We start from the raw sequence: 20,424 nt of genomic DNA, 5'->3' as shown, positions 1-20,424 counted from the left end.
GGAAAGCAGAGATCCATTCTGGTCTGAGTAAAAAGCAACTCCTTATTTCCACCCCAAGTTTCTGTTTTATTATCTTTAGTTGAAAGTCTTGCTTACACTACCAGCCAGCTTGAAGTGTGCAGTTTTAACATCGTGCCAGCATGGGGCTTACAAAGAAACAGCATTTAACTCTGAAGCGCTTGGTTTAGAGCCTCTGCTGGGTGCTTCAGATGAACTGAATTGTTGTTTGAACTGTACAGCTGTGATCATTGAGAACACAGCTCAATGTGGGGGGATGTTGTGTTTTAAAGCAGTGATTACTGGAACACTTAAAAAGGTTTGTTGCTACAGAAATGCCTGTTGTGAGTGTGGTGCCATATTATCACCTTTGAGTTTGCAATCAGTGCCAGATTAAGTAAGCTGATGTCTTGTGGCCCTAATAAAAGTGACCTTGGGCAGTTCTGCAACTACAGAGTGATATGTTGCAAATGACAAAGTTTACTGGTAGACAGGTTAACTCCTGCTGTCCAGAAACATTGTTAAACATAAGTTTTCAAGAAACTAATATGTATATAACCGATTACATCATTATTATTTAAACCAGAGCACTGATATATGGTCCTTTGCTAATGTCTGACAATGTTTTGACTAGAATCTAAAATCTTAAACTGTTACAGCAATTATTCTAGGTTCAGACTTCTTTGTGTGTAAGATTTTTCCTACCATAAATAAAACTCCTTAGCAGCTTTTGAAGGTTCACAGTACAAAACTACACTGTTGTGAAAGCAATCTTGTTTGAGGCAATTGCATAGCTTAACCTGTGGACAATTCTGTGCAAAACTTTTTGGTGTTTTTCAAACTAAGGGCTAACTTTCATCATGCAGGAGGTTCATAGCTCTGCTATTCTTGGTAAAGAACTTAATGCTGTTCTGAATATCTGAGGTTTGATGAGGGAGAAAGAAGTGGTGCTTTTTGTTAACCTCTTTGTGCTTTTTCTTTACTAGTGATCATGAAAGGTGTGTGGCTGTCAGCACTGCAGACAGAAGCACAGCTCGTCCACAGAACAGGTGCTGTATTCACAGTTGCAGTAAAAAAAATGTCTTATGTGTAAACTTGGTATGTGTCAGTTGTGCCTTCCATAAAGAAAGTGAAAAATGTGTGCTGGCTGGAAGTAGGAGGAAAGAAGAACCCTTTGCTAATAGAATTAGGTGTGGTGTGAAGCCATATTCTCTCTGCCACTGGGAGCGGTTCGGCATTGGGGTTCTTATTGGTAAAGAAAAAGGTTCATTTTGGATTGATAGATACATGTGATACCTGAATCCCTCCATTGCTGGTACATGGGAGAAAGCCATCTTACAAGCCTGGAATGGCCTAGATTTACTCCTGCTAAGTACTGTGAACCTGACCAGTCGTGTCATTTGCACATTATTGCATTTAGTAATCTCTGCAGGGTTTGCACTGCAAATTTTTTACTATATTATGCACTAATTATACATGTGCAAACAAGGTATGTTGTGCTGCTAAATTTGTGATTTAGTATGCACAGGGTGGCCAGAGAACAGCAGCTGTAGTAACCCTAACTGAGTTTCCTAACAGCTGCAACTCGGCCATGTTGCAAGTATTAAAGCACAAATCTATTAGTATGCAATAATGCAAAGCTGAGGGCAGTGGATTTCTAATCTAGCCACAGGAGTGGAGAAGGCTCTTGAGATGCGTGTTGTCTCTGGAGTGTAGACCACTATGTAAAGGACTTGTAAGCTGGTTGAGGAGGAATTGCTGGAAGAAAGTGAGAATGGAGTGATTCCAGGGTGCTCTTTGCATTTTATTCAAAACTGTAGTCTTAGCTGACTGACCTGAGGAGCAAATTAAAACCAGTATGGTAATGGAATGCTCTGACAGTGTATATGTGCTAGCCAAGGCCTTCTGCAAAACAGATTAATGTCTCAAAAATATGAAGAAAACCCTGCTTGTGACTCATTGGCTTCTTTGGAAACTTTTCTCTTAGAGCTTTTATTGGAGGTGTGTAAACTCCCATCAATCCTTTCCGTGTCAAATGGGCAATACTGCAGAAAAGAAATAGGGAAGAGATGGGAGATGCAAGGTGGAAAGGGAAAAAAGGAAAGTTCATTCATCTGCTCTCTCTTTCTCTCCTAGTCTGGTAAGAGAGACACCAATGAGGAACTCCTGAAATTTTAACCTCCACATTCATGTCAGTACGTGCATCATGGCACAGCAAGGAAGTGTTGGTGAGCTCCTCTCAATGCTGGATTCTCCAATTCTGGGTGTCCTGGAAGATATAACAGCTGCATTCAAAGATAATCTCATTTGTGGTATGTATCCTTTGACGTAACTCGAGGAAGGGTTTTGCTTTTACGCCGGTAGAGGTAGTGTGAGGGGTTTTTTCTATCAGACACAGTCTGCAAATGTAACTTGAAAGAAACTCTTGATATTTGGGTTTGAAATTGCTTTAAGGATTGAGGCTTCTCTTCAGTCCATTTTGCTTAATGGCATGCCTCTTGGAAAGTCTGTTACATAATTGTTAAAATGCTCTTATAAAATGACTAGCTTTTCCTAGGGCATAACCTCAAGCTGTGAGCTGATGAAACTTTGTCAAGTGTATCTAGAAAGAATTAGGTATCCACGTTATGGGAACTAGTAGGATTCTGTTAATTCAAAAAACAAACATTAAAAAACCCCACCAAGATCAGACATTACTTGTTAGTTATTAAAAAGCCCCAGTTACCTTCCCCAAGCCAAATGCAACTGCTTGAATGGTTAAGAATTAGAAAATGGAGATGAGAGGTCTCATTCTCCCAGAGGTCTTGTAAACACCAAGTACTGGTTTATGTTATAAATTGTGTAATAGTTTCTAAAAAGTTGTGCAATGTCCCTGTAACAGATGCCTCATTTTTAGTGTGTTGAGAATATATGTGTGTGTTTTTCTTGCTCTAAACAAACTGGCAGACCGTGGACCTATGCTTGTGAACAACCTGGTGGACTACTACTTGGAAACCAATTCTCAGCAGGCACTGCATATACTGTCCACACTGCAAGAGCCTCATGACAAGGTAGAAAAGTCTTGTTATTAAGTATGGCAGATTTTTAGGCTGGTATCGAAGCAGCCTTTAAATAGCATCTGTTAGAACTCTGTTTTTCCATTGCAGTATAGAATTACCTTGTTATAGAGATACAGTATCTTTGTAGTAAGAGTAGTTAAGTTTTAAAAAAACTTCAAAGGTCTCTGTTTCTTGGGTTTCTTAAACTGACCCAATTAAGCAAAGAACCTCTATAAATGAAAGCTTTTCTGAGGACTAATGATGTCTTTGCAATGTTACTGGTGCTTGTTCAGTGCTGGGTGTGTTAGCCTAAAACCAATGGGGTATTTTGAGAGGAAGTGTGGATTTTTAGAGAGAATAGCACTACAAGTTGCTTTACTTCTGCTGACCAGATTTTTATTCATTTATGTTAAACATTTGGAAGTGCAGTGACAGCTTCTGGACTGAAGCATTTCACTACCAGCAGGCTTAAATTTATTGCTGAATTTTATTTGCTCTTGGATCCTGTATATTGTAAAATGTCCGTAGTTTCCGTATTGGTAGTGGTAAACTGCTGAGTAGAGATTGGTGAAAAAAAATATGTGCCAGTTAAATATAAATACCTTTCCTTTTTTTTTTGGTCATTCTCTGCAAAATCCTCTATCAGCATCTACTGGATAAAATTAATGAATATATGGGCAAAGCTGCTACCCGTTTACCCACTCTCTCTCTGCTGGGACATGTGATACGACGACAACCATCTTGGAAACATAAACTTTCTCAAGCTCCTCTCCTACTCTCATTACTTAAATGTCTCAAGGTAAGGACTGTCAGTGTTGTCCATAAAATCCTTGTACACCTGATGTAAATATACATACTTGTAATGCAAGGCAGTTACTTTCTGTTTTGATGTCATCTAGTTAAGCTGTGAGAGAATGTAAAATGTTGATTAAAATACTGAGCCAATTATATTAACTAAATACTCGTGATCCAGTTACTACTGACAATCTTGTTCCTAAAAGCCCCTGTCACTGCATAACTCTGAGTTAGGAAAGTTTACTGCAACTTTTCTAAAAGGAAGGTGAGGGCAAGAGGACCATCGGTGAAGTTGACGGATGTCTTGAGTGTGAACTTAGTGAGGAATACAGTAACTTCCCGTTAGTGCATTCTGAAACTTGTGCATGTAAGGTAATATACTTTACTTGCAGTGCAGATGGGTCATGCAAGAGATTATTCCGTGGTGAAATTACCTTGGAATTAGGAGATTTTCCTTTCCTAGCTACAGACAAGGAGGTAGCTGTTTGCCCATGCTTTGCATTTTTTTTCTCCTATCTGCAAATTTAGCAGTTACAATACTGTACAATATTGTAACAGTGAATAAAGAACAGAAAGTGTTTTGAGACCTAGGATGTGTTGTCAGTAATATAATTTGATATGATAGTGAAGGATTCATATTAGCCATTAAAGTCACATTAAAATGCAATATGTAGTCAAGTGCCAGTGCTCTTCAAAACAAAAATACAGTGAATTTGTAACTGCCAGAAAAGAAGCTGCAAGCGCTGTTACTGGGACTCCTGATGTGCCTCATGAGTTCTGTTAGCCTTTTCAGTGTGGGTCTTACCTGATTGTGAGAGGAGCGAAGTGTGTGAGAAAGCTAGTGGGAGCAGATCAGAGATGCGAAGTGCTAGGGATGTGCCAGAGGGGTAGGTATGGACACAAAATGTGCTGTGACTGAGGGACAACAGAGGTGGTAGGTTACACACAGGACAAAAAATCCATGACACTAAATATGTCTAATCAGCCCAAGTGGCTCTTGAGAGATACCAACACCAGTTCGGTGGCACCTGCCTGCAGGCTTACCAGTGCTGTTTGCACCCCTATCCTGACAAAGCAGAGGAGCCAAGGAAAATGTGCATTAAGCTGGGAACGAGTTTGAGCATTGTCTGTGTCCTGTTCTAAAATCTGATTCTGTTTTAGTCATTGCTGTTTTATCTCACTAAAGATTTGTACTGCCACATCCCTTTCTCTTGGTATAAGCCATGGGGTTCTAGTTATTGTTTGAATTACTGCTTTATGAAATCTTAGCAGCCAGAGTCATCAAGCAGCTTAAATAGAAAAGTTTTTGACACTTGCCTTGGTAATGGGTCAACATCCTTGAACACCCTGATCAGATTTGCAGTTTCCTAGGCTCTGAATGCTGTGTGTTCTTAGCTCTGGGAAAGAAGGAAGGCAGTACATAAGGTGCTTCACATACCAGTGATGTTTTATTTTCTACTCGGCTGTGGAACTGTGGTGATACTCCCTTTTTAACTAAGTAAAATCTGTGTACAATAAAGCAGCAGTAGAATAGGAGCCAGTATCCCAAATCTTTTTTCTTAGAGTTGTGGATGAAAGAAGAATCTTGGTCCTTGAAGTTAAGATAGATTTCAGAGGGACTGTTTCAAAGTAGAGGACTTTTTCCATGGTGATGATTCCATGTTCATTCCATCCTTGGAAAAAATAAAGTTCAACACTTTTAACTGACTAATGCAGGTTTTTTCCCTTCTTGCAGACTGACACAGATGTAGTAGTACTCACCACAGGTGTCCTAGTGCTAATAACCATGTTGCCAATGATTCCTCAGTCTGGCAAACAGTACCTTCATGATTTCTTTGGTATCTTTGGGCGTCTCTCAGCCTGGTGCTTGCAGAATCCAGGTGAGATTTGAACTTTGTTGCATGCAGTTATGGTGTAGTAGTATCCTTGTTGTATCCAGTTGGTAAGCGCTTTCTTTTCAGAGACTCTTAATGGTCTGAGATTATTTAACCTGCAGAAGATGATGTATTAAGCCCACAGAGTAGTTTGGATAGCTAGCATTTGGGAGTGCTGCTTTGCTTAAAATTTAGAAGTCTCTTAGATTCTTCCATGTGGTGCTGCTACTACATGAAGTTTCACTGGACCAAAATGCTATCCTGATGACAGTGAAAAGCAGAGATTGATCTCGATAGATAAGGGGAAATGCTAACATTTGAGGCAGATACTTGGGAAATGGAGATTCCCTGGTATGGATGGGGAGGGGGAAGAAGCAACATATAAGAGCTTCTTTTAATGTGCAACTATCAGTAGTCATGAAAGTGTTGGTAAAACTAGTCCTCTCAGTTGTAATTGGGTTTGCTGAATTTGTTGTAAGGTGCCTGATACCTAACACAGCTGTTACCTATGTATGTGTCTCATGGCTGTATGAACAAGTGCTGTGTTAAGCAGAGAGATGCTATTTAGAGGGCCATTTTGGTTGCAGATAAGATTGGAACTTACAAGACAGCTGGTAAGATTCAAGTCTGTTGTGATTGTTTTGTGTGGATACAAGCTTTTAGTTTTTCTTTTTGAAGTGATGCAAACCTTTTTTAACCATTCAGTCCTGCAGGGTCTTGCTTACTGTCTAGAGGTGTTTCAGGTTTCAGCTTGAGTAAATGTTGTGCTTCAAGAATGACAGAATACTGGTTGGAACTAATAGTCCATATCTTAATATTTGATTTTGCTGTGAGCTGTTGAGTAGGTGTTGCCTATTCTTTCAGACTTCAGTTTCTCTAGGGACTGTTTGTATCTCAGAAGACTTGTTCCAGTTAACATTTCAAATTTGAAAGTACTTTGTTTGCATTCTTAGAAGCTTTGTTCTTTTCTCCAATGTAATGAAAAAGATTTTAACTACTTTTTCCAGGTCATGTGGCAGAGATTTATCTTGTCCATCTTCATGCCAGCGTTTATGCTCTCTTTCATCGTCTTTATGGAATGTATCCTTGCAATTTTGTCTCCTTTCTGCGTTCTCACTACAGTATGAAGGAAAACTTGGAGACCTTTGAAGAGGTAGTCAAGGTAAAATGCTGCTCATTTCTATATTATCTGGGACAAGGAATTCATAGGTGTATAAAGGCAGGTATTTGCCAGTTTAATACATTTACATGGATTTAACTGAGGGCTGCTCAACAAAACAGAATAAAACCTGCCTATTGGAAGACTGATCTCTCAGTTGGCAGCAAGATCATCTCTTGAAGCTGTGATGATGTGCGTTAGGTTTATCTGTGAGATGTAATGTTCTGAACTATTGGGATCAGTAGGTTGCTGATCAGCTGTGTGTAGTTCAGTGCAATCAAAAGGTGCTCTGCTGATAACACGTTCTTCTTCTTGTTCTTGTTCATCCAGCCAATGATGGAACATGTGCGAATTCATCCAGAATTAGTGACTGGATCTAAGGACCATGAACTGGACCCACGAAGGTATATACGTTCACTCTGCTATTAGGAAGGGCTATAAATGAGCAGCTCTTAGAGGGGTTATTTCACAAGGCCTACAGCAAAACCTTTTCTATCAGCAACAGTGTTTCAGTGGTGTTTTGCCACCCATATTCATAGGTACACCAGGTAAACGTTTAGATGTTCTTCATCCAAGCCTAGAGCTGGATGAATAAGCAAAGACTGTTGTGAAAGGCTTTCACAACATGGGGGTTAACATTGGGGTTCTAAAATTAATCTTGTGTCTGGGGTAGAATAATTTTTTAACTTAAAGATTAAACATTCTCATCAAGTTCCCAAAGAGTTTGCTTATACTGAATAAACTACCACTGACCTGCTTCATTGATTTATGGTTTGGGTCATATTTTCTTTATTTGTTGAAGTACTTGGTAGGATTTAAGTGTTTAAAACGGCTTCAGCGTGTCTTGTTTTGGTACCTAGATATTGGTTCAGTTAACAGATCAGTTCTTTTAACAGGTATGTCTTAACATTATCAGCTGTATTAGTTTTCTTTAGAAATAGGCTCATTTGCCTGCAGCAGCACCACTTGCTGCTTTTCTCTTGTCTCCACAGGCCCAGCCACTGAAGAGGAGAAATTGACTCTTGTTGCTGCACAGTAGTGCTCTTGCCCTGCTTTTCAGAGCCACTAGGAAAACACTACTAAATGGGAACCTATTGACTATCACAAGGCTCAATTTTGCAGGCTTCTCCCAGACAGGGGGGAGGGTGGCACCACTAAGGAGTACAATTGGCACAAAAATACCAGTTGAAGCCTTCTGATTTGGTATCTTGCACGTAATATCTTACATTCTAAAGCAACTCAGCCTGTAATAGACAGCCTTCAGCCAGACAGCTTTCTTTACAGTGAATTTCCATCCCCTGAAATAGCAGGTGGTCTAATCTGGCTGCTTGATTTACTGACAAAAAGTTTTCAGAATGAAGGAGGTAGTAATAATAAAGAACATTCTAAAACGTGGGACATAAAACACAGACCTGAAGCTGGTATTGCAGATAGTGTTTGCTTGAATAATCTAGGATTCCCTCATTGCTGGCATGTCTAAATTTTGACTACCAACATCTGAGTCTAGTTGAGCTGATTTCTACAGCTGCTGAAGCTCAGGATCAACCAAGTCTTCGTATGCGGTTCCTCCTTTCCAGAGTGCTCCATGGCAGACCTTTATGGATCTCTGTGTCAAAGCTGTTTGTCTCCTCTTTGAGACCCCCTCTTACAAGTCATCTGGTTGCAATTTCTGTATGATGCCTTGTTCCAGTTTTGGCTGGGAGCATGCAAAGCTGTCTGGAACAAATGGGCCATCCTACAAGCCAATTCCTCATATCTCCAGGAACTCTTGTCTGTAACAATAATTGACTAACTTACTCTTTTGGATCCAAAAACTGTCTGCAGGTGGAAAAGACTAGAAACTCATGATGTTGTGATAGAATGTGCCAAAATCTCCCTGGACCCTGCAGAAGCCTCATATGAAGATGGCTATTACTCTGTGTCTCGGAAACTCTGCACAAGCTTAAAACATCATCAAACTGACCCCAGTGCCAGCTATTATATTGACACACAGAGCAGCTATGGTAAGACCTGCCTTACAGCTAATGAATACCCAACCTTCTGGAGGAAAACTGGCCCTATAGCAAAAAGACATCTTAATAATTTATCCCATTTAAAGTCCAATGCTTAGGCACCAGAAAATAAATCATAATTTAAAAGATGTATGTATAGAGAGAGATACATGTTCTGGTCATGCAGGCATACAGCATGTTCACAAAGTTACCTTTCAACCACCCTAAAACAATGAACCACCACCACCACCACCAAAAAAAGGCTGTAAGATATGTAATATATTCACTGGGTATTTTCTTGGGCTGGAAGAAAAGTCTCTTGTTTGCTAGCCTGAAATGTGTATATTGAATGGATTTGAAATGTTTTGGTTAAAAGCCTTTAAATACAAGCCAGAAGAATCATTGACTTGTATTTGATGTGTTGGATACTTTTAATTTTCCGATTTTTTTAAACTTTCAGGGACTTCTACCCCATATTCTACTCCTCGGCTAACACTATCACAAATGCCAGGGCAGCTACCTCAGATCCTGAGCTCTCAGTCAGTGCGGCTGTCAACTGAGCCACAGCAGGTAAAGCAGAAGACAAAGCACAGCACACTTTTATGCTCTGCACTTCTTTCATAGTTTCTCCTGACAGTCTTAAAGATCCATGTTTCTGAGAAGCACTGTGAGTTCTTCAGAACTTAGTGTCCATTTCAAATTTAATCCCCACCTGATTTCCTGTGTCAGAACGTGGATACAGCTGCTTCACATGTTCCTTTTCTGAGCTTACCTGATCTGTGTTTGTTGTGTATTGCTTTTCCATAGGTTACCATCTGGAGTCCTTCTGCAGTTTGTGGTATGACCACTCCACCAACTTCCCCTGGAGTTGTCCCATCAGACTCATCCCAGTCTTCATCACAACTTTACAGCAAAGCATTTGGCACACCAGGTACGTGCTGAATTTTGGAATTAGGCCTTCAAGGTTTATAATAGAAATTCTGGCTATGAATTTTGCTGTGGGCTTCTTAAATGGGAATACCACACCATGCTTTTTGATAGGCTTAAGTCATTACTTCTGTTAAGTGAGTACCTGGTCATATGGAGCAGTCTAATGCAAACACTGAGATAGGAAATAACTTACAGTGAGTTAAGTGCCAAAGTCTGAAGCAGGTCTTTTGGAAACTGTGCACTTTTATGTTGGTAAATAGTTGAAAGACATTTAAGAAGTAAATGCTTGAGATAGTGTTTAAACGGACAATTCTTCACATACAATATTCAGCTGAAGGGAGGCAGTGGGAGCCTGCTGAGAAAACGTTTGCTCCTCCTTTTCAGCAGGGGGGAAAGGAACACCTTTGGGAACGCCAGCCACATCTCCTCCTCCACCCTGCACTTCAGATGACTTTGTGCATGTTTCACTCCTTTCAGCTGCTGCCACGCCTCCTAAAAAGGTATAACAAAATTCTTCTGCCAAACAAATCTGATTTTTGTTTTCACTGACTTGCTATACATGCAGTGACCATAACTGAGAAGGAAAAGACTTCCAAATCAGAGTAACTTGAGTTACAAAAAATGTTGCATTTCATTGCAAAAGTTCATTTTCTTCTAAGTTAAGACAACTATTGCCACGTCCAGTTGCACAGTTTTAAGACTGCTTGTATTGGTTTGCTGTTTAAGCCATCTGTTTGCTGGAATTTCCTTTCGATGATACTGTCAAGAGGTTTATTTTCAAGAGATGTCTGAGGCAAAGAGTCTATCTTGGATTTTGTTTTGTTGTGTTTTTTGCAGGAGGACAAACCAGATTCTGGGAGGCCTTTACTGTACCGACAGCAAAATGTCATAAACAGCGATAAATCATTGGGTAAACTCTGCTTTCCTCTCCCCACTTCAGTAACATATTGTAAACAAATCCTGCTTTTATTGACACATGTTCCAGTTGCCAAACACTTTTCCTCAGGTTTTTCTTTTTCCCTTCCCATCCCTCCAAGCTCTTTGTAGTTCCAGTATCCTCCCTTAACCTATGAGTCAACTTAAAAACTTCTTCTGATGCTTTTGCTTTCATTTTAACTATTCACCTTCAGAAATAGCTTACAGACTTTTTTCCCACTGGCCCTCATGCATTCTTGTGCATGTTTAACTGTACAGATCTACACTGAAGGCTGAAAATACATAAAGCTGATTCTTTGAGGGTGATTTTTTTGTTTTTATGAAAAGCAACAAGTTGTATCTGAAGTCTTACTTCAAGTTTTGTATCACGTTTGGATTAAACTGTAAGGCTGCACATAAGGATAGATTTGATGCTCCCTTTTAAAGGCTCTTGGGAAAAATTGTTTTCTATCTACAATTGCATTGCTGTACTTGAACCTTTTTTTTAAAGTCCTGTGGATAATTGAAATCAACAGTGGATGGTTGAGGAGCTCAGCTTCTAATAGGTAAATCTAGATTCCATTTTCCATTCTCTGTCATCTGCAGCTGTAGAAAGGAATTTTGGCACTGTATTTGAGCCTTCTGTACTGTGAATCTTTACAATCCTCAAAGTGGAGATGATAATGAAATTTAAAGCTGTTTTTCCTTGGTGAAGTCATATAGCAACACTGGAATCTGAACTTCCTGAACTACGTTAGGAACAGGCAAGGCTTTTCAGTGGGTTCCTAATCTCTGACTGAGCTGTGAACGTGAGGTTTCTATCCTGCATGCTTTAGTGTCTCAGAGTTTTGATCAGTAACCACATATTGTCAAGTCTGTATTACATCTGTTTGCTAAACTTCCTTTTTTCAGGCAAGTACTGTGTCCTTGTGTAGCCAGATCAGAAGCTGAAGGGGAGTTTAATGCTAGTGTGGAAGTATAGTAATCACACTACGCTTAAGCCACTTTATTTAATGGGTTAAATTGCAAACAGCACATCCTTATTCGCAGGGGTGGCTGACTACACTTGTGCAGTAGCAGATGTTAGGTTTACAAAATTACATTTTGGGATTAGGACCGATCAGTGACTGATCTCTGATCAGTTCCCACATGGAATGGACTTCCTCCTTTGAGGAAGCATGTGAAGGAGTGACAAGTTTATTTTAAGGACCCTACAGCAGTAAAGGACTTCTGGTTTGTGCTGTGGCAAGGCTGTACAGCATCTGTACAATTAACTTTTCTTTTTTCTTTTCTTCAGACACACCTGGTAGTAAAAGTTCTGTAAACTTAAGTGATCTTGCAGAGTTTTTAGGTGGTTTGTCTTTTGAAGATAGTGCTGAAAAGGACAGAGAGGAAGGTAATTACTCGTCATCCTTATATTCATCTTGGCTAAGGCAATGTTTGTAATGTCAAAATACAAGATATGTAATTCTGCTTCCCTCTCCCATCCTTCTCAGATGCAATATCTAAAGAGATCTCCGAGATCACAACTGATGCTGAGCACATGGTGCCTAGAGGAGGATTTGACTCTCCGTTTTACCGCACAAATGAAAGTCTGTCAGGCTCTCAGAAGAAGACCCATTCAGTAGTCTCTAGTGTTCAGGGAAACAGTCAGACCTCTGAGCCCTTAACATCTTCTCTGGACAAGTCTGGGCCTGAGAGTGCACGGGAAACACCCAAACAAACATTTACTCCCATAGACAAGCCCTGTGGAGGCTCTGGTGAAAGCCCTGCTGGTAACAGGGAAGGAACCTCTGGGGAGACCAGTATCCTCACTCCCAGCCCTTGCAAAGTACCAGCACAAAGAAGAGTGGTGTTTGGGAGTGGGCAGCCTCCCCTGTATGAGCACCTTTTTGAGGTTGCATTACCAAAGACTGCCTACCTCTTCGTTGGCAAGAAGACTGAAGAGCTGCTAAAGAAAGCCAAGGGAACCCAGGATGACGACTGCATGTCCTCTACTTCCCCCGTGGAAGTTCTGGACAGACTGATACAGCAAGGAGCAGATGCACACACTAAGGAGCTGAACAAGTAGGTGACTGAAAATCTTTGCAGGCTTTCTTGTTACTCCTATTTGTGCTGGCTTTATTTTAATAGCTGTGCCTGAAAAGCAGCTATGCCTGGAAATCTACAATGAAACTGTGTTCTGGGTGGAGGATGTCTGTATTTGCAGTGGTAACATGTTTGCTTTGTGACTGCTGTGCTGCACTAACAGAGCTTGGGATGGAGAAGCAGGTTTTGGTACCACTGTTAGTGAGATTTGTTTATCAGGTGTAAGTCCCACACAAGATACTTAAAAGCAAATGTTGAGGCTTATGCCCTCCATGCTCTGCAACCTGCTGCTTGCACAGTTCCTCCTTACTCTTTTCGTATCAACGGACTGTAATTGTACTTTTATTAGGTTGTACTTTATTAAGCTCTTTTGAGGTGGGCATTCCATTTTCAAGTGACTTGCAGAGTGGTTTTTATATTTAAACTTACTGGTTTATGCTGCATTTTCATTTTTCAGACTGTCTCTGCCAAGCAAATCTGCTGACTGGACTCACTTTGGAGGTGAGGAGGTTTCTCACGTGTGTTGGCAATCTGTTCCTCTATTATTAGACTTGCTTAAAAAAATCCCTGCAAGCTATTTTTATTTTATTTTTTTTAACTCATGCTGCAGAAAGATGGTGCCCTCCATTAAGTCCTGGTTTATCTGCTCAGCAGATAGACTTCTGTGCTCCAGTGAGAGGAGCTACTTTTTTTCACCTTTGAAAAGTGAAAACTGCCTTCCCCACAATCATTTCTGCTTTTGACCATTGAAGATCTGCTAACCTTCAGTGATGCTGAGCATCTAATAGATCCTTCCACCTTTTCAATATTTGAGTCAATATTTAGACTCAAAATTGGAGTCTAAAACTAAAATGATGACGGTTTTTCTTGCTGCTTCACATGTGTCATAGTTTCGTGCTTTTAGGCATTTTTGGTGATGGTGACCTTGGCTTTCCTTTTTTCCTAAACAGAAGGAGCAATCTTTTGGAAGCACATACATGTTGCGCTGGGAAAATAGTTTAAAACTTCTAAGTTCATGTCAGAGACCAAATGGAGCAGGCAGAACTTTTTAAGTTTTAATTTCAAAGAAATCTAATCTGCTTATTTTAGAAAATATTTTCTGGACATGGAACAGGGACAGTAGAATTCAGTGACACCTTCTGTCTTCTAACACCACCCCAGGTTCTCCCCCTTCAGATGAGATTCACACCCTGCGTAACCAATTGCTTCTGCTGCACAACCAGTTACTGTATGAACGCTTCAAAAGACAGCAACATGCCCTTCGGAACCGTCGGCTCCTGCGAAAAGTGATTAAAGCAACAGCTCTGGAGGAACATAACGCTGCCATGGTGAGCAGGGACACAGCTCCAGCAGTGATCTCAACACGCTGCTGTTAGCACAAGTATTAATTGGTGCAGCCAGTATATTTCAGTGCCACTCCATTAAAAAAGAAGCCTCATTTCTCCCCTTATTAAAGTCAGTGTTTGTGGAATAACTTGTGGATGAGTTGTGTGCGCTGTGATTATTAAAGCCAGTGGTTTCTACTTGACCATAGGCAACCGAATCAGTGGATGCCTGCATGCATGACCCCTGCCAGCACTTACCTTTGAATAATATTAAAGACTTCACAGTTAGTGGAGCAGTTACTTAATGCCTAGCTAGACACCTTATTACTGTATTATTTCACTCTTCAATTGTGGAGTAATAGCAAAACCTTTGAAAACTCAAATGTTCTTTTCCAGAGGTATTTACTATTTGAAGTTATAAGTGCATTGAAGGATGTCTTATTATAGATTTAGGCATGTTTTATTCTGTATTTCCGTATTACAGCTAAATCCATTAACAGTTTCACCTTTTGATAAGTCAGTGGAAGAGCCAAAAATAGACTTAGGTTTTGGAAGATGAACTGTTGCTTCAGGTGTGAAGCCCCAGTCCCTGTTGAAAGTGTGAGGTGCATTGGATGAAACTGCTATTGCTCATTGTGCCTTTGGATGTGACTTGGAGCTTTCAGTCAGTCTACTCTGTCACTATTTGACCAAACCAAACCCCCAAAACCTTAAGAACATGCTCTATATAGAATATTATATCTATGGAAAAGTGTTATGCCTGCATGCTATTGATAACTTTACTTAGGTAGCAACTTAGGATAGATGTTCCAACTCAAAGCAAGGGTTCTATCTGATGCTTTGCATGGGGTTCTTAACAGAAAGATCAGCTGAAACTACAGGAGAAAGAAATCCAGGCCTTGAAACTGAGTCTGCAGAAAGAACAGGCAAGGTACCACCAGTTTCAGGAGGAACATGAAAATATAGTGTCTCAGCTTCACAGCCAGATCAGACAGCTGCAACATGACCGGGAGGAATTCTACAACCAGAGCCAGGAATTGCAGGTATGAAGCACGACACTGAACGAAATTGTGTTATCTACTTACTGGTTTTAAAAATAACCTTCCTAATAATATGGCATGAAATACCTGAGAGGAAGTTACGTATCTCTGTTAGAGAAATTGTCCTAATTCAGTATATGGCAGAGCATGATTGGAAATGCCTTAAATCATCATCCTTTTATACTTCTGCTTTGTCCTGTCTTCAGTTTAGAAATAGGAAAGTGCAGTTTCATAGCTGGATTTGGGGCTTTCACAAGTGCTCAGTGTAACTTGATTTACAGTGCCAGGGTTTACAGCCCTCCAGCCATCTGCTGTTGCTAGTCCTTATTAAAGCTTCAGAACCCTGAGTGAGTTGGTGTCTTCGTTTGAGCAGACCAAGCTGGAAGACTGCCGGAATATGATTGCAGATCTGAGGTTAGAATTAAAGAAGGCTAACAACAAGGTGTGTCACACTGAACTGCTGCTTAGCCAAGTTTCTCAAAAGGTAAGAAAAGTCACTCTTCCCAGTGTCCCTTTGTGTCTTTGTGAACACAGAGAAATGTATTTTTGGTGAAAAAACTTTAAACTCAGTTCACAGGCTTCTGAAACTTCTCATTTTGGCTGCTTTTTCCACCGTAGGAATTTGCAGATTGAGCAATATGAACTGGTATTAAAGCTCTGCTAAATCTTGGCGTTTTCTGTTCATATCAGAAGTTAAATGGCCTTCTTATGTGAGTGGAAACAGGTTATCTTAAGGAGAGCAATGCCTGTAAGGTGAAGTTCTGTATGGACTGTCACCAGCTTTATCAAAACTGATTTATTTAACACTTGTTACCTATGATGCATTGGATTCTTGTCTTTGTCTCCCTCCTTTATAAAATACCCTGTGAACACAATGCCTGTCAGCTGTGACTCTCCCACTGAACTGTTCAATGCAATGTTTAATTCTGTTCAATTCCTCTTTAAAGCTTTCCAACAGTGAATCAGTGCAACAGCAGATGGAGTTCTTGAACAGGCAACTTCTGGTTCTTGGAGAGGTCAATGAGTTGTACCTGGAGCAGCTGCAGCACAAGCACACAGACAGTACAAAGGTATGGTTGCAGAGGAGGCCTTCTGGGGAAGACTTCACTTGAGGTCATCATCAGGCTGTTCTCAGCCTTGTGTTGAGAATGAAGGAAAAGCCTCATAATTTAACAGATACTTTGCAATCGATTTTCAGGGATTGGATTTCATATTTCATCTTCTGTTCAGGTATTTTTTACACTGCAGACTTATGGAATATCTTCAGTGTCCTGTGTCTGAAAGCTAAGAAGGGGATGTTAGGGTACACCTGAACTCAGTGTTAGCCACTTGACGTAAACTATTAGTAATTTTTTTCTCGCTAAAGGCCAAGACTCTTAATGTTCTCTTAATGTAATTGGCAGCAGACTGTTGCTGGTGAGGTAACATTGAGCTCTTATTTTTGTGAAAGTGTATAATGCAGGGTAGTAGTGGTAGAATATGTAGAAAGATCTTAACCAGGATTTTACGTATTTCTGTGAGGTGCTGTTTTAAAACAGCCTTATTCTCACTCAGTCATTTTCCTATTAAGAGTTAGTATTAACTTTACTAAAAGTGCAGTTCATATGGTTTTACTTCCTGACTTCAAAGAAACCTTTTTTTAATTAGAAGCAAGTAAATTACACAACAATGTAACTGTTCCTGCGTGAGAGCAAGTAATTAAAGGAGGTGAATAATAAGCCAAACAGAAAGAAGTATTTTACTGGTAATTAATGAAAGTCATGTTGCAAAGTGGTTTTGAAATGGAGTTTGTCTGTTCTAAGTCTGCGCAGAACTGATGAGTTTGCTTTGCTGAAAAGAGCTTTTCATAATGAACATGAATGTGTTAATAAATTCCAGTGATCTATAGTTATTTTCCCAGTAACTTCATAGTGCACATCCTCAGAGTATCTCGTTTTCTGTATCCGTTTCTAGAAATACTTCTTTTATTCCATCTTGCTTAAAAATGTACCTATTTATAGCATCTGAGACATGTCTAAATACTAATAAAAATAACACACGATCAGATTATACTTTAACGTTGTGTTCTTTCCTTTGAGGAGGTTGAAATGTTGCATGCTGCTTTTCGGAAAGAACTGGAGAAAGCAAAATTGTGTGTTCAACAGCAAAGCCAAAGGCTCGATGCTTCCCAGAAACGGATAGCTGAACTGGAATCTCAGCTTGCTAAAAAGGACCACCTCTTCCTGGAGCAGAAGAAATACCTGGAAGATGTCAAAATCCAAGCCAGGTATGTGTGTCCTACGTAAAATCTGAGCTGTGCATTGACAGATGCAGTATTATAATTGAGGTAGAATCTGGAGACGCTGGACCTGATGGATTTTGGTGTCTTTTTCTGTTCAGAGGTCAGCTGCAAGCGGTAGAAAGTAGGTACAAGGCCCAAAAAAGAATCACTCAGGCATTTGAGCTGGAGATTTTGGATCTCTTTGGCCGGCTGGAGAAGAGCAGCCTACTGAAAAAACTTGAAGATGATAAAATGGAAGCAGCTGAAGCAGCAGAAGAAAGGTAAGGATGATGATGTAAAATACACTTGGCTCATGACCAGCTCCTTGGAAGTTGATATCCTTGTGGAATTCCTAGCACTTAGGTGTATCATCTCAACATATTTCTGTTACTCCCCGTTTTGCAGATTGAATCTATTTTGGGACTTTGCTCAGAGTCATTGACAAAACTGGAAGTGCTCATGAAGTACTTCTTAGATAGCTGAACTGTTACTCAGAGTTTGAGAGAAAGGTCTGGTTTGTGTCATAGACCAGTCCCTTTAATCTACGAAGTGTTACACTTGTTAAGTAGTTGTTTTACGTGTGTCTGCCTAAAGCATCAAGGTAGTGCTGTACTTTCGATCATACTTGGGTTTTTCTACACCAAATTCTGCTACAGCATCAGGATAATTTCTTGCACTGTCAGCAGATTTGTGCTTGGGTTAGTTAAAAGAAAGATCTACAAGCCAAGAATGGTCTCCTCCTTCACCTGCACAGATCAGGAGCCTGTTCCATTCTGCTTTGGGATTATTGTCGCCTTTTGACATAAACCACTGGATGTTGCAGAGCTGAGTGTGTGACACTTATTTTCTGGTTACCCTCTGTCCCTTCTGCTTTGCTAAAAATTGTGAAAGGAAAATTCCTGAAGTATATCTGCAGTAGCAGAAACAGAGAGTGATCAAAGTAACCTGCCTTCCCCAGTGTTTCCTGTTCATTGTAAACAGTTCTACCATTTCATTGTCACTGTATCCTCATTCTTTTTTCAAACCAGGCCGGATTGTGGTAATGAAGATACTGTGGTGGGATACAGCGAAGAAACAATTGGTAGAAACGGAGAGACCAAACCTCCCAGCACTCGAGGTAGTAGTAGCAGTAAGGGTGGCAGCAGCAGTGAGCTCTCCACCCCAGAAAAACCCCAGAACCAGAGATTCAGCAGTCGCTGGGAGACATCCATGTTGCTGGAGCCCTCGTCTACTGTCCCACTGACTGTAGGTTCACTCCCCAGCTCCAAGAGCTTCCTTGGAATGAAGGCACGAGAATTATTTCGCAACAAGAGTGAAAGCCAGTGTGATGAGGAGGGTGTAACCATCAACAGGCTTTCTGATGCTCTAAAGACTGAACTATGTAAAGATCCAAGCATGGAGACAAAGGCCCCTCCAAGCCCCGATAACCTTAGCCTCTCGCCTAAGATCCAGGAAAGCAGTGTTGGACAGCTTCATATCATGGACTACAATGAAACTCATCATGACCACAGTTAAAAAGGAAGATAGTCAATCAGTGTTATTTTCATATTCTTGGCATAGAACAGGAGGCGTGAATGCAAGTTTAACTAAAAGCTTTTATGTTTCTTTGGTCTGAGCAGCTAGCTCATGCAGCGGAATAGGATTGATGTCCAGAAACAGAAGAAGGCTGCTGAATGAATGCAAAGTGGATTTTTGGGTCTGGAAGTGAATGGCCCAGCCTAACTCCTGCTTCTTTCTCAAACTCAGTCCTTAGCAGCGTGTACTAATTTGAAGGGACAACTGTTAGCAATTGCAAGTATTTTTTCCCTTTTTCCCTGTCCCCAGTTGAGTGGCTGCGTTTATGAACTTGAGTGCAATATGAGGCCAAATTAACATTTGTGAGTCTACTATGAATGCTTTGTATTTCCTTGCAAGCTTCCAACTTAGAGCAGTTAATTGTGCTGCCTGTCCAGGTGCCTCCGGTTGCTTTCATCCTGGAAAGAAGCAGCACTAGAATTTCTAGAGGTCTCTATTTTGCCTGTCCACTGCCCCATGTCCCTCAGAGCCCAGTCTTCATTAAGCTGGACTCTGAATATCTAAATGTTTAAAGAACAGTGTACCTCTGCAAAACGATTCATTCACCCTAATTCTTGATCATTGTTTATATTGTCCTTAACATTTCCTGCAAAGTTACATTTGAACAGACACTTAATGAGGAACTGGAGCTTGTAATGCAGAAGAGACCGTATATGCTGGAGATTTGGTAAAACACTAGCTTCTGATCTTCTTGGTATTTTAAGTGTTTGCCTGACAGACTGGTACTGACCTCAGACTGGTTCGTATGGGAAAGCAATTGGGGTGGGAAAAGGGGGAAGATGAAGCTTCACTCGAGCAGGGGGAGCATGCAGAACGTGTGTAGAATTGCAAGCTTATGAAGATTTGCAGAGGAGCATTTGTTTCTCTAATCAGGGAAATGCTTGTGCTGCCTAACCCTCCTTTGTAATTCTGGTCTTTGTTCCTGGTCTGAGCAAGGCCGCTGTATTTTGAGTCCAAGAAATTGGCTTTGTTCTTCCTGGGAATACATTTTCAGACTTCTCTTGGAGAATATAGTTTCCTTTGAGTGCTGTTGTGTTCAGACTGCAGCACATTTTTCAGCTCAGCAATGGCAATTTGGCTCCAGGTATCTCCCCTTTGCCCTCATCCTGTTTCCTTAGAGGACAAGGCTGAGGAGGAGGCCTGCTCAGACTGCGGATCAGAATTCTGTGTGAAGCCTTCCTGCGTTAATCATGTTTTAAGTCAATGATGAGCCTTCTGTGAAGGAGGATTGTGGGATCAGGGCTTGTCAGTGGTCAGACTCAATCTCCTTCGTGACAGAGCAGAGCCTGCTGTTAGGCAGGCAGTGTGCTTGTTTTAAATGTTAGATATGTCTGGGTCCAGGCGTACTTAGACATACCAGGCTTCACAGTTACCCTGCATCACACGTGGCCTCTTTTCTTAAATGTTCTGTGGGTGGCAGCTGCTGTTTGAGAATCA

General features: G+C 40.7%; 1 protein-coding gene across 2 annotated transcripts; it reads left to right on the top strand.

Moving 5' to 3' along the window:
* The first annotated feature begins 2,203 nt into the window (after positions 1-2,203).
* Positions 2,204-18,927, top strand: TSC1 (tuberous sclerosis 1). 2 transcript variants are annotated; one of them, XM_010010564.1, is made up of 21 exons: positions 2,204-2,309; positions 2,944-3,047; positions 3,682-3,834; positions 5,566-5,710; positions 6,712-6,866; positions 7,194-7,267; positions 8,688-8,866; positions 9,315-9,424; positions 9,662-9,785; positions 10,169-10,284; positions 10,622-10,694; positions 11,997-12,095; positions 12,196-12,766; positions 13,245-13,288; positions 13,949-14,115; positions 14,973-15,155; positions 15,526-15,636; positions 16,100-16,222; positions 17,231-17,418; positions 17,532-17,693; positions 18,441-18,927. In XM_010010564.1, exons 1-21 carry the CDS (start codon positions 2,204-2,206, stop codon positions 18,925-18,927), a joined length of 3,474 nt encoding a protein of 1,157 aa, XP_010008866.1. The 2 variants fall into 2 exon arrangements, with proteins under 2 accessions (XP_010008866.1, XP_010008867.1); XM_010010565.1 differs by lacking the exon at positions 3,682-3,834.
* The last annotated feature ends 1,497 nt before the right edge of the window (positions 18,928-20,424 follow it).

Source organism: Nestor notabilis, unplaced genomic scaffold (genome assembly GCF_000696875.1).
Source record: "Nestor notabilis isolate BGI_N333 unplaced genomic scaffold, ASM69687v1 scaffold30942, whole genome shotgun sequence".
NCBI lineage: Eukaryota > Metazoa > Chordata > Aves > Psittaciformes > Psittacidae > Nestor > Nestor notabilis.
Note: the sequence above shows the minus strand (reverse complement) of the source record. Positions and strands in the feature narration are given on the sequence as shown.

Excerpts from the sequence above, each read along its gene's own strand:
- TSC1 (XM_010010564.1), top strand. The coding sequence starts at position 2,204 with ATGGCACAGCAAGGAAGTGTTGGTGAGCTCCTCTCAATGCTGGATTCT. Across the intron at positions 3,048-3,681 it reads TGCAAGAGCCTCATGACAAG|CATCTACTGGATAAAATTAA; the intron begins GTAGAAAAGTCT and ends ATCCTCTATCAG. Across the intron at positions 6,867-7,193 it reads CCTTTGAAGAGGTAGTCAAG|CCAATGATGGAACATGTGCG; the intron begins GTAAAATGCTGC and ends TTGTTCATCCAG.